We start from the raw sequence: 18,717 nt of genomic DNA, 5'->3' as shown, positions 1-18,717 counted from the left end.
TTCTCTTCTCCAACCAAGATGTATCTCATAATTTTTTTCTCCAAAATATTAATTTGAATACTTCAAACTAAATATATATTTTTCTCCCATCAAATATATTAAATATTAATTTCAACATTTCAAATTCTTTTCCTTCTACTAAACCTATCTTCTATTGTTGTCGTGAACTAACATAGGGATATTAGGGATCTACCGGTTATAAGCTCCAATATCATAATATCAATTAACTAGACTCTTTAATTAATTAATTTTCCGTTATTAATCACTTCCCCATAATCTTATAATTGAATTCTTATGCATTGTAGGTAGGATAAGTTGGGTTTGTGGATGTGATCATTGTAAGCCACTTGATTTTTCATGAGTGGTTTATAATTACAACTAAATCAATATTATCACATATTTCATCGCAAGTACTATTCATTTTCTAATAAACAATTTGTTTATGATCCAAATGATCCAACCATAAACCAAGTCTTTCTTGGGCCAGTGACATGGTGAGGTCCCATTGCTCAAGTCTCGATTCTTTGTTATGGGTCTCTTATCTTTGATTGAACTCGGTAAACTCATGAATGTTCTTTCACTCATCAGGTTTAGGCCGAAAGGAATTGTAGCATGGGAGACGAATGAACAAGGGAGAATGAAAGATAAGAAAATGAAAAAATGGGCCTCATGATCGAAGAAAGGGAAAGGGTGTCGTTGGTGTGTGAGACGAGTGCATGACAGGAGTGTCGGCCAAGTTCTTTGTAAGTAGTGTCATCCTCCCTATTGGTTATACGGGCTGGTTGCCCCACAGAACTACATTCTATTAGGCTATAGAGAACTTCCACAATCAAACTGATAGTACCACGTAAACTCGAACAAACAACCAAAGAACAACAAGAATATGAACTCACTCAATGTTGAGCTCTCAAACATATTTGTTAGCATTTTCGTGGTTCCTCCCATCATCAAACAGTTTGGTGGCTGCTGCTAGAACACCGGACATCCTTTCACAGCAATCCCAGGAGCAGTAGGACACTTCGCCAAAGGGCAATGGTCCGGTTGTGATCCCCACCACCTCAAGTGATGCCCCTCATTCTGCACTGCAAAGAAAAGCAGCACGCCCATGAAAGCCGTCCCAGCATCAAGCGCAGCCGACAGCACGTAGTTATACTTCTGCCACCACCGCCTCTTGTATTGGAACACAAAGTAATTGAAAACCGTTCCAGTTATGAGCCAGCTCGCTATGTTCGTAGGAGTTGCCGGTGGCATCCCTGCAAAGCCATACGATATAACTGGTACGTTTATCAGCGGAATCCATTTCTTTTCTGGGAACGCCTTGCTCAGTACCCAAATCGGCACCGGAAGAACAGCTCCAACGAGGAATAGCCACACCAGGTTGCGATACAACCCACCAGGTCCAAACAATCGCTTTGGTCCGATTAGTCCCCATATCACTGAAGCATCAAATGTTACTCTGTATTTTGGACATGTCCATGGGCTATCAGGGTGGAGTGCATCCACGTCGCAGATGTTCTCTATACTGTCCAGCATCCACCATGCAACACCCAGGTTGACCGTCCCAGCGACTAGAGTCCCGACTAGCTGGGCAGTGTACATGCATCGTGGTGGGATTTTCATATAATGGCCAAGTTTAAGATCAGATAAGAAAGATAGAGCGTGAACTGTGCTGATCCTTCCATAGATCTTGAAGAGTAGATTTGCTATTGGCTTTCCGGGAAGAATGTAACCAATGATGAACTGTGCTATGATATCATATCCGGGTTGCTGCATAAGATTTCGTATGGATTTGTAAGTCTTTTGTTTTGGATTATGTTCAAGAAACCCAAAACAAAATCACGAGAGTTTATGTTCGAAGTGGACAAGATCATACTATTGTGGAGATCTGTAATTCCGACATGGTATTAGAGTCATGCCCTTAATATCTCCATGTTAATAAAATACTAAGTGTCGAACAAAGAAATTGCTAGCCTCGAAGGTGTAGTCAAAAGTGACTCATGTGTCAAACAAAGGGTGTACATTATTCGAGGGCTCTATGGAGGCCTTAGGAAAGGCTTGAACAAACAGTGTATTTTGTTCGAGGGTTCTAGAGAAAATAGTCAAGGCTCGATTAAAAGGAGGTTGTTCGAGGGCTCCATAGGCCTCAGGGAAGGCTCTATAGTGTACTTTGTTCGAGGGGAGGATTGTTGAGGACTGTTGGGAGGGATTCGAGGGCTCTAGAGAAAGGATTTGAGCCTCGATTAAGAGAAGGTTGTTTGAGGGCTTCATAAGCCTCAAGAAAGACTCTATAGTGTAATTTGTTGGAGGGGAGGATTGTAGGGAGGGAGTCCCACATTGGCTAATTTAAGGAACGATCATAGGTTTATAAGTGTCTCCATTGGCATGAGGCATTTTGGACTGTTCAAAGCAAAGTCATGAAAGTTTATGCTCAAGTAGACAATATCATACTATTGTGAGAGTCGTTATTCCTAACGAAAGTTACCTGGTTAGTTGTTGCTTGAATGACCCCGATCGGGAGGGTGACAATCCAAGCCATGGTAAAGGCAAATAGCATCCCCCACCACGGTAGTTGCACGTCCTCTTTCCACACGACCGACATCAAAAGAGACAACGCAATGCTTCCGAATAGTAAGATCAAGAACCACCATTCTGGCACCTGTTTGTATCTTTGCATCAGCTTTGCATGGATGTCTAGTTTTGCGCTCTTGATTGCTGCCCTGCTTTGCTTCCATATCTCCCTACAAATTAAAGTAACAATGGGTTAGGAATCACCCATCTAATCTCTACCATGATACGATATTATCTACTTTGAGCATAACTCTCGTAACTTTGTTTTGGAGAGACCTCGTACCAATGAACATGTATACCTTATAAAGGAAAACCCCAACACACCTTTTATTCAACACTTGAGTCACTCTTGACTACATATTCGAGGCTCACAACTTCTTTGTTCGACATTTGAAGATTCGATTGACATTACTAAGTTAAAGGCATGACTCTGATACCATGTTATGAATCACGGACCTCTACGATAGTATGATAAAAAAAACCTCACACCAATACAAATGTATTCCTTACCTATAGACTTATGATCATTTCTTAAAGTAGCCAACATGATGGTATCCCAACCATCTTCAACACAATCATCACTTTAGAAACTCAAGCAAATTCAAATATAATGTTGGCAGTAGAAGGAAAGTGAGAAAAGAGACAAAAACAGAGCATACCGGCCATTGAACAGAGCAACATGGGTGAGAGTGGCAGTGAACCTGGCGAAACCAGATCCAATGGAGAGAGCAAAAAGAGGGCTAAGATAGAGCTTCCCATAGCTATTATAAGCACCAACATTTAGATCAAAATCCGCTGTCAAAATCTTTGTCGTGTCGTATTTCTGGCCGGTTCTTGTGAAGAGCTGATTCGAGAAGATGGGGAATTTCCGGGCATCAAAGGTGTTGAACTTCCAGTAGCAAACAGGGACGATGATATAAATGAACATCACAAACCCTACACCCACATTCAGAATCGAGAACCATGGCGACACGAGCGGGCTTCCATGATACGCTGAAATGCCGGCCCAATCGAAGGTGAAAGCTCCAAGTCCAAGCCCACTTTGGCTCGACCCAATTTGCTGAGCCGTGATGCTGTGAGGCCAAACCCAACAAACCCACGAGAAGAATGATAAGATTTGGAACAAGTAACCTGGAAAAACGTAGTACACAAAGCTTCCTCCCATGGCAATTAAGAAGAATTTCATCCTTGTCATCCCTTTTGATTTGTCCTCGCTCTCATGAAGGGCTCTAAAACAGGGGAAGTACAAAAAACAGAGCAAATCAGAGTTAGCGCATAATATCATTATCCACCGACCAATTTAACACAGATTTGATCGAAATTCAACCCTTTGAGCTTCAAATCTGTACAAAGATGAAGAAATCGTACCTAAACAGAGAAACCTGAGCCAAATTTGCAGGCCACCACATTTCAACAGGATCAACCAAGTACCTTCGGAGCATACCAGCCCATCCATATCCCAAAACTTGGGTAGTTAAGACGATGAGAAGGGCCAAGAGGAAACTCAAGCTCTGTTTATAATAAGCCTTCATGACAGTAATGGCGCCGATGGAATAGGCGTCGCCGCCGCCATAGGAGATGCCACAGTTAGCAAAAATGGTGATAATAACATGCTCCTTCATGTTGAAAGGGCCAGGGTTGAGACTGAACTTCCAGTGAAAAAAATGGAAGTCTCTGTTTGGAACAGTGGAGGCCATGAAGCGGCCAATTGGGAGAACAGAGATCTGCATAAGAATGGCGGAGATGGCGAGCGGTTGAGAGCGGTAAGTGAAGAAAGTGTTGAGGAAAATAAGAATGCAACAACAAGCCAGCCCCAAAACCCATGAACGGAAAGTCATCACTGGAAGAGATGGGTCGTCAGTTTCCGGCACCACCAGAGCCACCTCCTCCACCGAGCAACGATCCTCAGACGGCGGTTCCCCACCGTCATTGAACTTGTTGGCGGGGGTGGAATCTGGGTGGAGAGGGGTTTGGGAGGACATTGAAAGAGCGTTAAAGAGGGAAAACAGAGGAGGCTCTGTTTTTGGTGTTGGAAAACTGAAGCAGGGGAGTTTTAAGGAGCAGAGAGTGGGGAAGTGAAATGTGTGTGATGAGGTGTTGAATATTTATAAGGGAATTTTGGATTTTCCCCCACCCCTAAACTTTTTCTTTTTTAATTAATTTTATTACTTAAAAACTTAAAATGGGAATATTTATAACTTATATGGTCCGGATACCCTCACGATTTTAAAATATTTCTGTTAGAGAGAGGTTTCCACACCCTTATAAAGAATGTTTTGTTCTCCTCTTCACCCGATGTGGAATCTCACAATACACTCCCCTTAAGAACCCAGTGCCTCACAAACACACTATTCAGTGTCCAACTCTAATTCCATTTGTAACCACCCATCCCTAGTTATGTCACCCTTATAAATAATGTTTCATATTTAATCGATCTGGGATTTCACAATTCACCCCTTTTGAAGTTCCAGCGTCCTCGCTAGCACACCGCTCGGTTGACGACGATATGTAATGATCCAAAGCAAATAATATCTACTTAGCAGTGAACTTGTATTGTAACATACAAGTTGAGCAATTTTTCATAGAATAGTAGTTTGTGGTTCGGCACAATATTACCATTCTTATTAGGTACCCTATTATATGAGTACTCTTTAGCGTTTTTTCCTCTCGGTCTAAATTAATTAGAATTAAATCACGGATGGTATTGAAAATATTGAAAAGTCGAGTCACTTTTGGAGATTTGGAAATAAAAAATATGAATAAATCGATGCCAAAAACAGAATGTTTTATCAACTTCATATGGCCTCAAGAATGAAGAACCTCCAAAAGTAGGAACATATCCTTGGTGCAACCCAGCTCCCATTTTGTAATCAACCCATCATATTCCAAAAACGTCTCGATATCTACCATATATATTAAACGTTCACGTGTTCGTCTTAAAATTTAATGATCAAAATTAGTATTTTGAAGAAAGTAGGATCGATTATTTAATATATATTATATATAAACTTGAATTTCAAATTTTAATTAAATATTTATAAATAAATAAATAAATAGATATTTGATCCTTAATATTTTATTTTATTTTTTTATTAAAAAGAACCAATAAATGAGTTGGGTTCGTTATTTAATGAAGTTTGAGTTAAAAAAAAATTATATCCCGATAATTAAATTGAGTTTAAAATATGTCATAACCCGATCAAATCGAACCTTAAATAATAAAAGTGGAAACATTGAATTCAATAATAGTAAAAAGTTTAAAATTATTCTAATCCAAAAATAATAATAATAACAATCCATTCATCGCGTGAATAACACATCCAAAGTGGCGTTCCCCACGCGCTCTCTCGTTTGTACACACGCGCCTTCCGTTCGACCCCATGCACCTCGGACGTATGTTGTTTTAGCTTTTTCTGACGTCACCCAAACAGCGCTTTGACGCCGTCTGCAAATCCAATGGGATTACCGTTCGACCGTAATTAACGAAGAAACGTCACCGTTATCCTCTGACAGGGTGGTTGCCAGATGGATATGAGGCTCGTGGTAGGAGTGTGTTTTCTGTCGTAAAGATAGTTCCAGTGGGATCCACGTGGCTTTGTTTTATAATTGGTCGACTTTATTGACCGTTGAAATTGATGACGTCATCGTTCCATCATCCCAAGTGTTTGGATTTTCTCCATTTCATATCTTTTTTTCACCATTTTTTAATAATAAATTCATCTTTATAATAATTTTTAAATTAGGGTTATTGTTGATTCTGGTCATGGATGTCGAGTTACTCGAGTTCTTTTCTATCCATACTTCTTCTAGCAACTTGAACTCCAAGGGTATTGGACGATCCTCTATTGATCAAGTAGACGTTTGTATTTACAACATCGACCCATATTTGCCCGCTCATTCATTGTTCTGTTCATCCTTTCAGCAATATCATTTTGTCTTAGAACTCTCCTCATTAGTTGAATTCCCTTAGCGGCACAAAATGCTTTGAATTCTTACTTGTCTTATTCTCCTCCATTGTCAGACCTCAGAGATCTTCAAACCGATCTGATTTTCAACTTCAACTTTCTACTTCTTGAAGGTGACAAATACATTTGACTTGTGTTTCAAAAAATAAATCCACATATTTTTGTTGAAATCATCGTTGAAGGTGACGTAGAACTTTGATTCGCCAAGGGATGAAGCTGGAGATGGTCCCCAAAGGTATGAATTGACCATTTCCAATCGCATTTTCTTCAGTTCTCTGGCTATCTTTCTGTGTGCTCATAACGTAGTTCTCACAAGGACTCGTATCAATAGATTTCAGACTTTCTAAAACTACTTTCGAAGCCAATATCTTTATTCCTTTGACGCTCATATGTCCAAGTCTAGTATGTCATAGAATTGAATTTGAAGCACTCTCAGCAACAACAGTCATATTCATACACCCTGTAGTGGTGTATAAGATTCCAGATTTTATGTCACGTGCTACCACCATTGCACCCTTCACAACCTTCCACGAACTCTTCCCAAACTCTGTTGCATAACCTGTGTTATCTAAATGATCAATAGAGATTAGGTTCGAGACTAGGAATATATATGACATCCTTTAATGTCCACTAATTTTCTGCGTGAGTTTTTATGTAGACATCCTCTTTCCTTCAATCTCCAAGACTTTGTTATCGGTAAGATACGTCTTCTCGAAATTTTTAGACTTGAAATTCTGGAATAGCTCTTTATTTGGAGACAGAGTGAAAAGATGCAACTGAATCCAAAATCCAGGATTCAATTGGACTGTCCACGCTGAGGATTAGAGCATCCCTAATGTCTTCAACTGAATTTATACCATCTCCTCTTTTATTTGTGATTCTATTTCCTCTTTGGTCTTGTACAATCTTTCCGAAAATGACATTTTTCTCCACAACTCCAACATGTTGCGTTTGGTCTATTTAGAAAATTTTTACAGTTCTTTGATCTTGATCGATCTTTGTTTGGGTTATTCGATTTACTTTTTCTCCTTTGGTCAACACTGAGAGCACTACCAGATGAATCTCCAGTTCAGTTTCTCAGATCCTCGAGAACTGTTGATCGCGGCAACAACAACATCCCACGACACGGACACCAAAATCAATGTTTTAATTTCATCTTCGAAATTAATGTCCACCAAACTCAGTTGACTTACAATCATATTAGTTCATTTATATGATCAGCAACAAATCCACCTTCAGACATTTGTATATTGATCAGCCTCCGTATCAAATATACCTTGTTCATAGCCAATGGTTTTTCATAAATATTCGACAGTGCCTTCAACAGATCTGACATTGTCTTCTCCTTGATGATGTTGAACGCCACGTTTCTTGACAATGTCAACCGGATCAACCCTAAGGCCTAACGATCCGTGAGCTTCTACTGCTCTATGGTCATAGTATCCGGCTTCACCCCGAAAAAGGGTTCGTGAAGATCTTTCTAGTACAAATAATCTTCAATTTGCATCTTCCAAAAACCGAAATCGGATTCATTAAACTTCTCAATTTCAATCTTTGAACTTTCCATCTTCCACAGATCGTGGTGAATCTTGCCTCACTCTAATACCAGTTGTTAGGATTGCATAACAACGCAATCAAGATGAACACAAAGAACAGGGGAGAGAAAATTCAACAAGGAATATTGGCTAAACGTTTTATTAATAACTCACGAAGAGAAAATACATAGAATGAAGAAAGTATATTTTCAAAGCACTGACATGATCTAATAGGTGTCATGCTCCATATCCTAGGCTCATCATTGTCATACATCATTATATTAGCATAATCCATTCCATGTCATTACATGATCTAAAAGATATGATGGTATCATTAAAATTAAGAAAACATTGCTAGTAATTTTGCTTAACTTTGTATATCGACCTTCTTAGCTTACACACAATATTGATTCATGAACGTATATTTGTTCATCTAGATAAAATTCTGAAACATAATAAATTATTACTTTTATCATTCTTCTTAACAAATTAAGTACGGTCCATTCGAAAAGAAATCTACGAAAACTCGACCCTAGAAAGATTTTTGAAAGATCGCTCGAGAGAAAAGTGGATGTGATTGAAATGCCATTTGACTAAAAGGCTATGTGGATGCAACATCATGCAGCTAAGAGCCTAGAACTTGTTCTTTTTACAGCTAATAGTCACTGAATTTCGAAGCATAAAGTAATCGGCTCGCCAATGGCAGCTCCATTTTCCATCGAGTTCCACTTACTTTTTCTTTTGGACATACATATATAGGCCGAACCTTGATTTGATTGAGACATGTCATATCCCAACTATAGTAATGGCCCTTGTGGTCCATACAAATACTTGGAGCTCAAAAATATCTTCACGCTCGTCTTTCTAAACTTAGATGATGAGAGGTCGTACAAAGTGTTTAGGATTATCGGTTGTCACTATTACAAGACCTTTGTGTCGTTAGAGCTCAGAAATTGTGCCCCTTTTTTAGGCGCATGCATGTGGAATTGAGTTTTTTTTTTTTTTTTTTTTAAGGGCACTTGTCCTACAAAATAGCTTTTTACCAAAAACGATCACTGCAAGGAGCTTAGATCCTCCCCAACTTATGAAGATTTAAGATTTATCGATCGGCACACAAACTTGTCTCTATAGACCTCAGCTCGTAAAATCTAATCATTAATGTTTCTCGTACATCTGTTGAAACATAATAGTTCCATGTTTCGTCATCGATTGTGTATTCCTTCTTATCGTGTTGATGGAAGACTTAAATGATACACACACACAAGTATAATAGATAGAGGCATCTCGAGCGAGTGGTGCAATGGAGTTGGGCTCTCTCTATCTCCATAGGGTGTATTTGGGGACATTTAGGGACAAAAGAGAAAGGCATATATCCAAGGCAACGTAGGCCGTGACAAAGAGAGGTCTACAATGATGTGGGTGATACCATGCGTTTTTGGGATCCGCGTGCTTAGATGAGCACTATGAGTGGCCAACCACAAACTCTCAATATGCCCTTTGCCCTCCTCCTCCTAATGTAATGTGTGGCTTGGAATTTGGATTCCTCTTTCCTTCCTTGGGAGACTATCAATGGAATATACCTTAGAAAAAACGAAAAAAATGGCTGCAAATAAGCGTCGATAATGGCCGAGATTTTTTAAAGAAAAATCAGTAATATGTTCTTACGACATTCTCATACTTATTTTGTTTTCTCTCAAATTTATTAACGAATCTTAGACATATAGATTACAGGTATCCTAAGACTTTCGTTATTAAAACTTCTATCGACCATCATAATAGGTATATAATTCCCCTAAATGTTGATTGCATTCATGAAGATCGCTACTATGTTTTTCTCGTGCTCTTCAAATTAAAGTTTTCAAATAGGAGATTATTTATGGAGACAAAGAGTTAATTTTTTTTTAAGAGAGGTTAAGGTCGTTGCTCGTTGGTCTCTAAAAAAAAAAAGGATGATTTTAGTTTCGAAGTAAATCTTTTTAAAGTTTAACTTTATTTAATTTTTTTGCTCTAAAATTTTGTATATTCAATTTGAAAGTTAGATTTCACAAATAATAATAATAATAATAATAATAAATAAATAAATAAAAATTGAGATTTGATTTAATTTGGAGGATATTTGATAATAACTTTGAAATGATTAAAATATATTTTTTTAATTGAAAACCTGTTTTAATTATCAATATCATTTTTTATAGTTTAAAATTATAAAATAAATAATAAGTTAAATTCTTTTAGAATAATTTTAAATAGGATAATTACTATACACAATTGAAATTGAAATTTAAATGTAATTAATCAATTATTTTTTTAAAAAAATTAAAATTTATTAACGATTTATTAGATCCAAAATTAAATATTTTATACAGAATATTTGCGTTTATTGAGGTGTCAAATTTACCTTATTTTATTTTAAAATTTAGCTTCATTTGAAGAGGAAGGCCCCAAAGCGAGCCCAAACCCATGCCTAATAACAGCATCCATGCAGGCCCAAACAAACAACTGGAGCCACACCTTGACTGCACACCGACCCCGCGTTGGCTAATGATCGTGAGTTTATAAGGTTTATAATGAAGGAATACTATTTCCATTGGTACGAGGTCTTTTGGAGAAGCCCAAAGCCATCGGAACTTATTACTCAAAGTGGGACAATATCATACCAGAGTTTTGTTGGATGAACTGGTTGTGGTAAATATAGTTGCTTTTTAAAATTTTATATATGTTTTATTAATAAATAAAATTAATTTAAAATTTAAATATTATTAAAAATTTAAAATTTGTATGAGATATTTTAAATTCAAAATTTAGAGATATATATATTTTTTTTTTGTTAATTTAATATTTAATAAATAAAGGTGGAGGAATCGTGTGCGGTTCCTTTATTATTCTAATTTAATGCCAAATTCAATATATCTTTGACTTTTTCCTTTTCTTTTTCAATAAATTTTGGATTAAAGTCAATGCAGCTTTCTACTTTATATACTCTGAAATTCAGACATAGGCTTCAATCAAGTTGGTCAAGATATAATTGAACACAAGACATGTGGGTGATCTATGTGATGAACGTTTTTTCTCCAAGCGTAGATGCCTCGGGTGAATTCTTGACTTGTCTCCGAGTATAATTAGAGGGCTATCGACCATGCTTATAGTTATATTCATACCTAAACTAAAAATGTCGGTGACTTGAACTTTAAGTTGTTGAAACTCTCTAATTTAATATACTCGAGGATAAGGTTCTCTGGCTGTCTAATCATTCAAACTCGTTTTTTGTGGGTAGTGCGTGGAAAGTTCAAGGTCCTCATTGTTTATTAGTACTGTGGTATAGGCTATTACGGTTTGGGAGGTATTATGTTTGAAGGGTTGAATCTCGTGACTGCATGCTCTTAGTTGCTCATATCAACGGATCTCATATTGGGTAATATAGCTAGACTGGATTTGTCATGAAGCTGAACAAAAGACATATGACTTGAAGTGAAGGGTGGTAGTAAGTAATAATAAGTAGAGTGGAACACTGTTGGCTGGACAAAAGACGTATGACTTCAGAAAGATCTCCGATCTATTTTCAGAAAAAGGGACCTAGTATCATTCTCAAGCCACCGTCGATTGAGTAGTTCGCTTCTAATCTTTCTCTTTATTTTGTTTCGGTTGAGGTGGAAATTCTTCCCGGCCTTCTATTGAGTACCCAATTTCCTATTCATTCAATCTGAGGTATGCTACCTCAAGAGAATCAGGTCGATCATTAGACTTGGGGTTATCCTAATGTGTAGCCATTTATCATGAGAAGAAAATTTATGTCTTCAATATTGTGAGATAACGAATGCTAGGCCCTAAAGGAAGGTGGATTGTGAGATCCCATATCGATTGGAGGGTGAGACAACATTTTTTATAAGGGTGTGGAAACCTTTTCTAGAAAACGCATTTTACAAACTCTGATGAGAAGCCGGGAAGAGAAAGCACAAATAAGACAATATCTACTAGCAGTAAACTTAGAAGATTGTACTTAACCTATTTAAACTTCTCTGTATTAGAATGTTGAAACTAATAATAGCTAATAATAGAATTTGAATTAGTTACGGAAGAGAAGGAGGAGGTGAAATCAAATTCATCCACAAAAATCTCAACCAATTCCGAGAATCCCCCTATAAAAGGACCTCCCTCCCCATCACTCAAATCACTCCTCCTCTCAATCTCAATTCAGTTTTCTGTTGTCACCAACAACTGGTATCAGAGCGATCTTGCAGCAGCAAAAATGGCAGCAGAAAAACAAGTTGAGAACTACGTTCAGCCCGCCATCCCGAGGTTCGACGGTCACTATGATCATTGGGCGATGTTGATGGAAAATTTTCTCAGATCAAAGGAGTTCTTTGATATGGTGGAAACAGGTTATGAAGAGCCAAATGAAGGTGAGGTACTCTCAGCTGATCGACAGCAACTGTTGGCAGCATCGAAGTTGAAGGACCTGAAGGTCAAGAACTATTTATTTCAGTCCATTGATAGGACTATCTTGGAAACAATGCTTCAGAAGAAGACATCCAAAGAAATTTGGGACTCTATGAGGAGGAAGTATCAAGGCTCAACGAGAGTAAAACGTGCTCAACTACAGGCAGTTAGGAGAGACTTTGAAATTCTCCAAATGCAAAAGGGAGAAACAGTGAATGATTATATTGGCAAGGTTATAAGTCTTGCAAGTAAAATGAGGATGCATGGTGGTTCAATCACAGATGTTGCGGTCGTAGAAAAGATTTTGCGATCACTAACACCAAAGTTCGATTACATTGTATGCTCTATCGAAGAAGCAAACAATGTCGAGGAAATGCAAATAGATGAACTCCAAAGCTCCCTGTTAGTACATGAGCAGAGGCTCAATCGTACAAGTGCAATAGAGGAGATGACAGCCTTAAAGATATCCACACCAAGTGAAATTTCAAGCTCTAGAGGTAGAGGGCAAAGAAGAGGCAGAGGTCGTGAGAGGGGCAGTCGAGAAAGAAGTGAAGATGTTGGCAGGTCAGCAGACCTAGTCAGAAACGATTATGACAACAAAGGCAAGAGACACTTTGACAAGTCTAAGGTGGAATGTTACAGATGTGGACGCCTTGGACATTACAAAAATGAATGCTATACCAGGCTCCAAAAGGAGAAAAGAAATCAATCCAATTTTATGGAGAGAAGAGAAGAAGAAGCATTATTAATGTCATTCCATGCTATGAAGGTTGCAGATCAAGGTGTATGGGTCGTAGACTCTGGATGCAGCAATCATATGACAGGTTGTAAGGAATTCTTCTCAACTTTAGATGAAAATTTTCATACTACGGTCTCTCTTGGCAACAATTCATCTCTCCAAGTGATGGGAAAAGAAACCATAGATATCAAGACTAGAAATGGCTTTGTAGAGTCTATTTCTAATGTATTCTACATTCCTGATCTGAAGGCCAACTTACTTAGTATCGGTCAGTTACAAGCAAAGGGGTATGTGATCACATTCCAAAATGATGAATGTGAAATTTATGACTCCAAAAGAGGATCGATTGCTAAGATGAAGATGACCACCAACCGTCTATATCCGTTGACGTTAAATATCGTTGCCAAAAGTTTGATGGTGAAGAAAGAAGATACCACTTGGCTTTGGCATTTTAGGTATGGTCATCTACACTTCAAAGGATTAAAGACGTTGTCCTCAAAGAAGATGGTAACTGGGTTGCCAGATATTACTCCACCAATGGAAATTTGCGAGAGCTGTGTAGTAGCAAAACATGAAAGAAACTCTTTTCCATCCGGAAAATCAAGAAGAGCTCAAGCAATTTTGGAGTTGATTCATTCAGACATATGTGGTCCCATCTCTCCTGCATCAAATGGTAACAAGAAATATTTCATGACCCTCATCGATGACTTTAGTCGAAAAACATGGACTTATTTCTTGCACGCCAAATCAGAAGCCTTTGACTGCTTCAAAAAATTTTGTGCTACTATGAAAACCGAAACTGGAAGAAGAGTCAAGGTTTTAAGAACTGACAGAGGTGGAGAATTCTGCTCGAAAGAGTTTATTCAATTTTGTGAAGAGAAGGGCATACGGAGGCAATTAACAACAGCATATACACCACAACAAAATGGTGTGGCCGAAAGGAAAAACAGGACCATTCTGAACATGGTTCGAAGTTTACTAAATAAAGGAGAAGTCCCGAAGGAATTCTGGCCAGAAGCTGTTGTGTGGTCCGTTCACATTCTCAATCGGAGCCCTACCTTTTCTGTTAGAGACATGACTCCACAAGAAGCATGGAGCGGAAGAAAACCTGCAGTAGACCACTTTAGAATCTTTGGGTGCATAGCATATGCACACGTTCCTGATGAGAAAAGGAAGAAACTTGAGGACAAGAGTTCGAAGTGTGTGTTCCTTGGAGTAAGCGAGACCTCTAAGGCATACAAACTCTACGATCCTTTGACAAAGAAGGTGGTGGTGAGTCGTGATGTAGTCTTTGACGAAAATAAGACTTGGACATGGGAAGAAAAGATCACTGTGAATCAGCAGATTCCTGTAGATCTTGAAGAAGAACAAACTGAAGCTCCTATTCAGCCTCACTATGAGCATGGAGAGAGCTCATCACAAGCTCAACAAGAAGAACCAGTAGAAGAAGATCATGATCAAAATCAAAGACATCCAAGAACAAGAAAAAGACCAATCTGGATGATTGATTATGAGATGGATTATGAATCAAGTGATAGTGGTTATTTTGCATTCTTTATGGATAGTGATCCAATTGTCTATGAAGAAGCAGTAAAAGAGAAGAAATGGAAGGAAGCTATGGACAGTGAAATCAAATCCATAGAGAAGAACAAGACTTGGGAGCTCACTGATCTTCCTAGAGGGCAGAAAACAATCGGAGTAAAATGGGTTTTCAAAACCAAGTTGAATGAAAACGGTGAGGTGGATAAGTACAAGGCGCGACTTGTTGCAAAAGGATACAAGCAAAAGTATGGAATTGATTATAAGGAGGTATTTGCACCAGTGGCACGTCAAGACACTATCAGGCTCATAATTTCTATTGCAGCACAGAAATCTTGGCCTATTTATCAACTTGATGTGAAATCAGCCTTCTTACATGGAGAGCTTCAAGAGGAAGTATATGTGGAGCAACCAGAAGGTTTTGTTCAAAAAGGCAAAGAGGAACAAGTATACAAGTTGAAGAAAGCTTTGTACGGTTTGAAGCAAGCTCCGAGGGCATGGTACAGTCGCATTGATTCTCATTTTGAAAAGATGGGATTCACTAAATGCCCGTATGAACATACGTTGTATGTGAAAACTGAAAAGGGAGGTAACATTATCATTATTTGCTTATACGTTGATGATTTAATATTTACTGGCAATAATGAAGAAATGTTTGAATTTTTTAAGAAGAGCATGATGAAGGAATTTGAAATGACAGATCTTGGCTTGATGAGATATTTTCTTGGAGTAGAAGTTACTCAGACTCCCGCAGGTAACTTTATCTGTCAGAAGAAGTATGCTCAAGAATTACTTGAAAGATTTAAATTGGATGAGCGCACATTTGGAACTCCATCAGAATTGGGCTTAAAGTTGCACAAGGACATTGACGGGCGAGAGGTTGATAATAGGTACTTCAAACAAATTGTGGGAAGTTTGATGTACCTAACTTCAACAAGACCAGACATCATGTATGCGGTTAGTATGATAAGTCGTTACATGGAGCATCCAACGGAAAAACATCTCAATGCAGCAAGAAGGATACTTCGTTATGTGAGAGGAACCTCTGATTTGGGGGTATTCTACAAAAAAGGAGATGATCCGAAGATAGTTGGCTATACAGACAGCGACTATGCAGGTGATATAGACGATCGTAAAAGTACTTCAGGAAGTATTTTCTTGATGAGTTCAGGAGCTATTTGCTGGTCTTCAAAGAAGCAACCTATTGTAACACTCTCAACGACAGAAGCAGAATTTGTGGCAGCAGCAGCATGCTCGTGCCAAGCAATTTGGTTAAGAAAAATGCTTGAAATTCTTAATCAGAAGCAACCAAGTACGACGGTTATATATTGTGATAATATGTCAACTATTAAGTTGTCTAAAAATCCTGTGTTGCATGGAAGGAGCAAGCACATCGATGTTCGATTTCATTTCTTGCGTGATTTGTGTAAAGAAGGCATTATTGAACTCAACTTTTGCCGAAGTGATGAACAAATCGCAGACCTATTCACAAAGCCCTTGAAACAACCATTGTTCGAGAAGCTCAGAAGAAAGATGGGGATATGCAGAATCCAAGATGTATATCAAGAAGATGAAATGAAGTCCTAAACTGATTTAGGCAGAATTCAGTTTAAGGGAGGGTGTTGAAACTAATAATAGCTAATAATAGAATTTGAATTAGTTACGGAAGAGAAGGAGGAGGTGAAATCAAATTCATCCACAAAAATCTCAACCAATTCCGAGAATCCCCCTATAAAAGAACCTTCCTCCCCATCACTCAAATCACTCCTCCTCTCAATCTCAATTCAGTTTTCTGTTGTCACCAACATAGAAAACTTTTCTCAAGCCACGAAATTCATGAACCACCGATCAAACATAACATAGGAAGCTCATTTCTTAACATACAAATCTTAAAGGAACCTATGAAAAAAAGTGAAGAAAATGCTCCTAAAAGGTGCTTGAGTTACAAGTTTGTTTTGGGCATCTTTTTGTTGGTTGGCTAATCAGTAATGAAAAAGGGATATCATAGTGGATCACGTGTGTGTGAAGTTTAATTACACAAACCCTAAAATCTCATCCACTTCAATTACTCGAACTCAAACCATAAAAATTAATCATTACAAAAAACCCGACCACTCAAGAACTACACATGGTTACGTGTTGGGGTCTTATTGCTCTTTCTCCGACTACCATTGCCAACTCCCCCGTCTCCTTTGCTTCTACCTTTTGGGTTTAATTTATTACCCTTCCTTTTCCCTTCATCCCTTTTTCTAAACTTTCTTCCAATCAGCAAACTCATCCATGGCGGATGCCAAGGTATCACATCTCGTTCATCACGCCACACTCCTCTGTCCTGCTGATTTTGTGTGTGTTTTTGTTTGATGTTTGAATCTATATGTCTCTGTTGAGTTTATCAAAATGGGTTTGTTGGGTTTTGCAGAAGGTTGTGCTCATGATGCTTAAAGTGGACCTGCAATGCCATCGGTGTTATAAGAAGGTCAAGAAAGTTCTCTGCAAATTCCCTCGTGAGTACTCTGTTCTTCTACTCTGTCTTTTAGTTTCTACAAAAAGCAACGCAAACCCAGTTTCTGTTTTGTTCTACAGAAATTCGAGACCAGATTTATGATGAGAAACAAAACCTTGTGACTATCAAAGTGGTTTGTTGTAATCCTGAGAAGCTGAGAGATAAAATTTGCTGTAAGGGCTGTGGGGTTATCAAAAGCATTCAAATCCAAGACCCTGAAATTCCCAAGCCCGTCGATCCTCCACCGCAGCTCCAAAAGGTCATCGATTCTCCTCTGCCGAAAAATCCCGACCCACCGCCTTCTCAAAAGGTCGTCGATCCTCCCTCGCCGCTCAAGAAGGCTGATCCTCCACCTCCGACGCCGCCCAAGAAGGTCGATCCTCCGCCGGTCGTCGTCCAGAATCCCCCACCAGTACAAACCAAGCCGGTACCAAGGAACCCATGCGTGCCGGATGCAGGGTACCCGCGGGCATACCCGATGGGGGTGTGCTGCAGGGAGTGCTATGAAGGGCGCGGTGGGGGCCCGTGTTACAGTGGGGTCGGTAGGCCGCGCTCATGCTGCGACGGGTGCGCTTCTGGAAGGCCTATTTATGATAGCTATGGCGGAGGGAGGAGTTGTTACATCAGCCCCTGTGAGTATCTAAATGAAGAAAATGCGACAGGATGCAGTGTCATGTGAGGCGTTGCAGCTCGTGAATGGTGCGAGTGACGTTCATGCGCACCTTATGGTTATGATAATAAGGGAGTTCTAATTACATTACAATGTGGCCTGGCCTCAGTATAGAGCTCGGTTTTGAGGCTTCAACGGCGTAACAGAACAATAATTCATTTCATTATGTTCATCTTGGTTATTAGTTTTCAATAATTTGAGATAGTTAAAAACGCGAAATTCAAACTTGATTGAAGTGGATTCTCATTAATCTCACCATTGGAGTTATGTTCGAACATTATTGATATTCAAACACTATATGACTAAGCGTTAGTGTGCAATGGTAAAATAAAGGGTTGAGTTGAAATACAAAAACTAAATGGTAGCATCGGGATTAAACAAGTACGAAACCATCTAACTTTTCTTTTTATGGAGGGTACTAAACCCTTAGCTAAGAGAGATGATATCTCGTGGGAATAAAAATACTCCGTAAGTAACTTACTTGTAAGCTCTAATCGTATCAATAACTTAATTAGTCATCAGAGAGTTGAAGCCTAAGCTTTGCAACTGTATAAGCTTCTTGAAGGTCAAAAAGTTTTCGGGGCTGTTCTTATGCATGTCATAAACCCACTCTGAGTTTGGAAGTTGTTCACTAATTATTGGCACCACAATCTCGTGGATAGCTTATTTGAGTTTTAGAGTGAAGCTAGCTTACATTGTCTAGAAAGTAAATCATCGGTGTCCGAAATATGGAAGACACGACCTCATCATAATCAATCTCA

At 38.7% G+C, this 18,717-nt stretch overlaps 2 protein-coding genes across 3 annotated transcripts; one reads left to right on the top strand and one right to left on the bottom strand.

The window, feature by feature from the left end:
* Positions 1–786: 786 nt before the first annotated feature.
* LOC111466572 (oligopeptide transporter 3-like) lies at positions 787–4,550 on the bottom strand. The gene is made up of 4 exons (XM_023111290.1): positions 3,937–4,550; positions 3,228–3,797; positions 2,483–2,738; positions 787–1,767 (listed from the first exon to the last, which is right to left on the bottom strand). Exons 1-4 carry the CDS (start codon positions 4,548–4,550, stop codon positions 970–972), a joined length of 2,238 nt encoding a protein of 745 aa, XP_022967058.1. The 3' UTR covers positions 787–969.
* Positions 4,551–16,706: 12,156 nt separating this feature from the next.
* Positions 16,707–18,137, top strand: LOC111466608 (protein PYRICULARIA ORYZAE RESISTANCE 21-like). Of its 2 annotated transcripts, XM_023111337.1 has the most exons (4): positions 16,707–17,078; positions 17,203–17,287; positions 17,367–17,599; positions 17,660–18,137. In XM_023111337.1, the coding sequence occupies exons 1-4, from the start codon at positions 17,064–17,066 to the stop codon at positions 17,963–17,965; spliced, it is 639 nt and encodes a 212-aa protein (XP_022967105.1). In that variant the 5' UTR covers positions 16,707–17,063; the 3' UTR covers positions 17,966–18,137. The 2 variants fall into 2 exon arrangements, with proteins under 2 accessions (XP_022967105.1, XP_022967104.1); XM_023111336.1 differs by having other exon boundaries at positions 16,852–17,078; positions 17,367–18,137.
* Positions 18,138–18,717: the final 580 nt, after the last annotated feature.

The sequence above is a fragment of the Cucurbita maxima genome, unplaced genomic scaffold, assembly GCF_002738345.1.
Source record: "Cucurbita maxima cultivar Rimu unplaced genomic scaffold, Cmax_1.0 Cma_Scf00031, whole genome shotgun sequence".
Taxonomy (NCBI): Eukaryota; Viridiplantae; Streptophyta; class Magnoliopsida; order Cucurbitales; family Cucurbitaceae; genus Cucurbita; species Cucurbita maxima.
The sequence above is the reverse complement of the archived record's forward strand: the minus strand, read 5'-3'. Positions and strand labels throughout refer to the sequence as shown.